Source organism: Penaeus monodon, chromosome 14 (assembly GCF_015228065.2).
Source record: "Penaeus monodon isolate SGIC_2016 chromosome 14, NSTDA_Pmon_1, whole genome shotgun sequence".
In the NCBI taxonomy this organism is placed as follows: domain Eukaryota; kingdom Metazoa; phylum Arthropoda; class Malacostraca; order Decapoda; family Penaeidae; genus Penaeus; species Penaeus monodon.
Genome location: NC_051399.1, coordinates 11,464,423 through 11,469,422, shown reverse-complemented (window position 1 = coordinate 11,469,422; position 5,000 = coordinate 11,464,423). Strand labels below are relative to the sequence as shown.

At 36.3% G+C, this 5,000-nt stretch overlaps 1 protein-coding gene and 1 long non-coding RNA gene across 2 annotated transcripts in view; one reads left to right on the top strand and one right to left on the bottom strand.

Annotated features, from left to right (window-relative positions):
• The window catches only part of LOC119580874 (transcription initiation factor TFIID subunit 5-like), a 12,204-nt gene extending 11,021 nt beyond the window's left edge, over positions 1 to 1,183 (bottom strand). Inside the window, exon 1 of the mRNA XM_037929091.1 lies at positions 777 to 1,183. Coding sequence (XP_037785019.1) covers positions 777 to 1,139 — 363 coding nt within the window. The 5' untranslated portion in view covers positions 1,140 to 1,183. The remainder of the gene's footprint in view (positions 1 to 776) is intronic.
• A 3-nt stretch (positions 1,184 to 1,186) lies between these two features.
• Positions 1,187 to 3,089, top strand: LOC119580878. The gene is made up of 5 exons (XR_005229406.1): positions 1,187 to 1,201; positions 1,538 to 1,577; positions 1,685 to 1,712; positions 2,386 to 2,488; positions 3,014 to 3,089. It is a non-coding gene; the product is annotated as an uncharacterized LOC119580878 (long non-coding RNA).
• The last annotated feature ends 1,911 nt before the right edge of the window (positions 3,090 to 5,000 follow it).

Here is a 5,000-nt window from a genome sequence, read left to right as displayed (position 1 = left end):
GTAAAACCAGATAATGTTCTTTTATGTTGGTAAGCAATGCTCATTAAGAAAACAAAGGAATACAAGGAACTTGAACTTGAAAAGTTTTTTATTGTACTGAAATGGATGGATTTCAAAAATATTCAAAAATTCTGAGTTTAATTACATACTCTGTTAACACTCTGCCTTCTTCCAAAGAGTAACCATGCCCAGGTTAATAATATTCACCTGGTACATTTCTATCTAGTTTCAACTTTTTAGGTATTGTTTTTTATTCAGGTGTTGCCAAAGGTAGAGCTATTAATTTAGCCACTCATATACAGAATAATCATTTCAAGTAGCTGGGGGAGAAACTAGTGGGTGTGGTGGGAAGGGGAAGTAAAGGGGGAAAGGATCAGGCAGGTATTAAGATTATCAGAATAAATGTTAATGTGTAATTGATGTTAACAAAATAAAAGGTATAAGGGAGTTTGAAGTTTGAGGCTAGCAATTTCATACATAACTATTACTGGTAGACACCATATAGAGATTTTTCTTTTTGAAAAAAAGAAAAAACAAATGAAGGAATTCTCCTAGATGGTGTAGGGTTAGGAAATACTATGTATAAGAGGCCAAGAAGAAAACTTTATTAGGAAATATGAATCTGTGCAAGTGTCCAGTCAAGAGAGGCAGAAAACCAAAGACTGAAATCATCTCAAAGTGCACCTGAAATAACAAAGTATGAAATTAGTATATAAACAAGAAGACTAGCTTTGGATTATTTGAAAACGCTCCTGAGAAACCAAGGCGGGTCATACCTTGAACTGATTTTTCTTCAAAAAGTTTAAGACCGCGACGAGAGAGTTTCTATCTAAGGAAACCGAGGACTCTCCTGTAGTCGCCGTCGCATTACCATTTGCCTGAGCCGGACTCCCTGAATTTGGAGGAATAACCGTAGCCATAATTGGCGATGCCACAGTTTGAACGGCGCCAGTCCCTGCTACCCCAACTGTGTTCACCACATTCACAGAGTTCACCACCGTCTGGTCGCTGTGATTCATGACTCCTTGGTGTGTGGTGAGCTGTTGACCCGTCTGCAAGTCGACACCAGCCAACCCGTTGATTATGGTCGGGTTAGCGGGTGTCAAACTAGCGTAAGTGGGGCCCGCCGCGTCTGACATGTTTACAATCAGCACAAGACGCAAGTACTCGATAAACACGAAACGCAACTACTCGATAAACGGTAATTATTCTAATTGAAGTATTTATGATCATGATGAATAGCTTCTGTTTTTATCTAACATATTTTCAATAAATGATTGATTTGCCTTAACTGAAAAGAAAACTGAAGGAAGAAGTGATATTCGGATGGAAGTTTTATGAATAGCAATATTTCAAAGCCATGGCAAGATAATCGATAACAAATGCAAACAAAACGCATGACATCAATATCCCATAAAATACCTCATATAATAACCTTAATAATTTTTTAAACTTCTAAAATATATACAAAACTAAAATATCCCGACGATTAAAAATAAAAATTAAAGCTGACATTTTGAAATCTATGACGTCACAGCCGGACCAACACAAGTCCTTCCAAGCGTCTTCTTCGCAAGGTAAGGACGTACGCCTCTCCGCTTTTCGGATTTATCCTGTAACATCTGTGACAGTACTTGAAATTTTGTCTTGAAACTATACTAATTGTGATCTATTATTGTTTCAGTTGATACTGCGACAAGATGCGAGCAAAGGTAAGCTAAGATTGATAGTATTTTGGTGGATGTAAGATATACAACTTTTTCATCTGCGTGTTGGAAGTGTAACGTCACGTGTTCATATTTTACATGTTTTGGTGCGACCTCATGCTCATTGTTATATCATTTCAACTCTAAACCAACCAGTCTACCTATTGGCAATACTGTTAAATTGTATAACCGTAGAGAAAAGGAAGATTGTAACCTTTTTATCCCGATGTAGAACTTCGGCAAATCAAACAATGGTTTCTCCTCCATTTGCTGTTTACAGTATTCGATAACGTTATTTTAAGTACCCCCCCCACCTAAAAAGGAAAGTAAAGGAACTGCGATGGTTAAAGGTACCAAATTTAAATATTTAAGTGTAGAAAAGTGAAACTTTAATTTTCTACTGATGTGCATTTTTACAGAACGGAAAATCCGGGGAAAAGATTATATTCGCTTGACCTTGTTTCCTCTTGAAGGTTTAGGGTCGTATTATGAGAAGGTTGAATGTTAGAATGTGTAATTTCACAACTTTCCCATTGTTCCTAATGTTAAATGCAGTTAGTGGGTAGTAAAAGATTTCTATCCATGTCGAGTAAAGTAAAAAAAAAAAAAAAAAAAAAAAAATCTCAGCATGTAAATTATAGCATAATGAACTTCCATGCTAATGAACATTTTTTTTCAGTGGAGGAAGAAGCGTATGCGCAGGCTTAAGCGTAAGCGCAGGAAGATGCGTGCGAGGTCCAAGTAGACTGCTTTCCACTACCTTATCCCCTTTTACCATGCAAGTAAGTAATTGTGCGTCTTTGTAGTGACTCCCAGAAGGCAGTTCTTAACGTGTCTGAATGAATCTCTAAATTCTTGCCAATAACTTGTTCATTTGAGGCCTTCATTGACCTAAAGGAAATAAAATTAATATTTATGAAGTATTATATGAAGTTTAGCTTGCTAATTCTACCAACAGTTGGTATGCCCCATTCTCAACTTTTGTAATTTTTCACTTGTAAGGTGTGCTTTTGATCCCTGCTGAAAGAAGTCTTGAAATGGATGAGTAATTGTAAAGGGAATTACATTTTTGGTAGTGTAACTTGGCTTTAATATTGGCATTTGTGACAGGAGTGAGGAGTGGCCCGTTTCATTTCCTCGTACATTTTGTATTCCTTATAATGAAATGCATAGCATGCTGTCATATGAATTTGATACTTTTGATAATTTTAAAAAGTTATTGTATTAAATTTAACTTTATTTAAGGGACTTTATTCATTGGATTTGCTGCTTTTGTTGTCAATTAATCATTGATTATCCTTTTCCAGATTGACAGTGAACCATGAGACCATCTTGAACTGCCACATTTTTTTTTTTTTTTATCAATAAAATGTGAAAGGGGAATATAACTTTCTTTTATCCCATTATATTCAATAGTTTAGTTTACATGCAGTGAAAATACATGCCAAGGAAAAATTGGCTCTGGAAAACCAACTAGTGCAAAGCCCTTCTAATGAAACTTGGTAGAAAATGCTGTGGGTCATTGAAAACCGACCTATTCAACATTTTTTAAATGTATCCAAAGTAATAGAAATGTTTAAAAAATTATGGCTCTTACCTTGACTGCTCCATAGTCTACTAAAAAAAAATAAATAATTAACTAAACATAAGGTTGGATGTTAAGGTGCAATCTACAGTACTATTTTTTACTTTTATTTCTATATACAAGAATAACTAACAAAACCACAAACTATGAAGTACTCTTAGTTGAATATTTGTTAGTGATGGAAGTACCAAAACCAGATTGTAGATTTACCCAAGAATCCCAACAAATCCAACATCTTTATTCCAAAAACTTAAAACACTACAGAAGATGACCTAAGAACTGTAATCCCATGGTGATCTGCAGCAAATGTTTTCATTTTGTAGTAAATAGGAGGTTGCAGCAGCTGTACATGTTATCTTTGACTTTGCTTTGCTTTGAGATGGTGTGCATTGCCCTCAACATTAACCTTGTGTGGTGGTTGGGGGGGGGAAGCAAATGCTCTCCCAGTTAATCAAACTATTGGCAATAATCTTTTACAGAGTGGGGAAAACTTGATTCTGTAAGAATGTATTTGAAAAACTGGGTATATTACAAAAGTCAAGGTTTCCTATAAACGCCTTTCCACACAAGTAGGCAGGAATAGGAATGGGTGGAATAAAAGGTTTTACCCCTTTTGTACTCCTTTTATAGCTACTTGGGTTTTGCTTACCAACCATGCTCATATGTGAAAGTATAAAACAATGTATGCACTGGGTTTTAAATGGTGACTTCATGAAACCATATGTGTAGACTGGAAAGTGCAAACTAGAGGAAACGCTTGTACACTACTGATTGTATACAGACTTTTCAAGTCTGTAAAGCAAAATTTAGGCCTGACAAAAGATAGTTTTCCCAAAGAATATCTACCAGATTATGCCTTTTGATGAGGCTCTTTACCTACACTTGTTTACTGGTGACCATCTGGCTCAAAATTCATTAACAGTTAGACAAGAAAACTTGGTAAAATAGCAACTAAGTGAAATTTTGTCATTGGAAGAACACTGCATCAGTATTTAATTATTTTTCTTCATGCTGTTTTGTTTGCAGTTAGCTTTTTTCCTAAGACATTGCAAAATTGAATATTTATAGTCTTCCTTGTAATCTAATCGTACATAGTAGTACTAGCCACAGTTTAATATCTAGACTGCAGTGCATGGAATTACTGCTTGCCATTTTAATGCAATTTTGCTAAATTTTCACATCTTAATTCATATTAAAGCTATCTTATACACAGTCTTCCTAACTGTTTGGTGGATTTCTTTTTACATTGGAAACTGAATAAACGGTGTGCTCTTCCCAACTCACCCCCAACCCTCGTTGTTGCCGTGTGTGTGTGTGGGGGGGGGGGGGGTAGGAGGCAGAGATAGGCCCAATGTAGGGATCACCCCTGCATTGGACCTCCGCCCTCGCCTCAACTATTTTGTGTAAGGTCTCTTCGTCTTCCTCTTTCCTTTTCCTTCTCTTCATCCCCTCCTTTGGTCCACTTATCCAAATCGTTAACTCATATTTATCCTTTTCGCCACAATACTTTACCATAATGCTGTGTAACATTTGATGCCTGATAAATTTGTTTTTGACCATTGACCATTCTGGAAATCCACATTGCTTTACTGAACTTATTGAACTTTACCAGGGGGCTTTGCCTCCAAGCCCCTAACCTATCGCTATGTTTTGTATACGCTGCTGATGACCTTAGATGTTGACGAGACAGAAAATTTTCACCAAAGTAA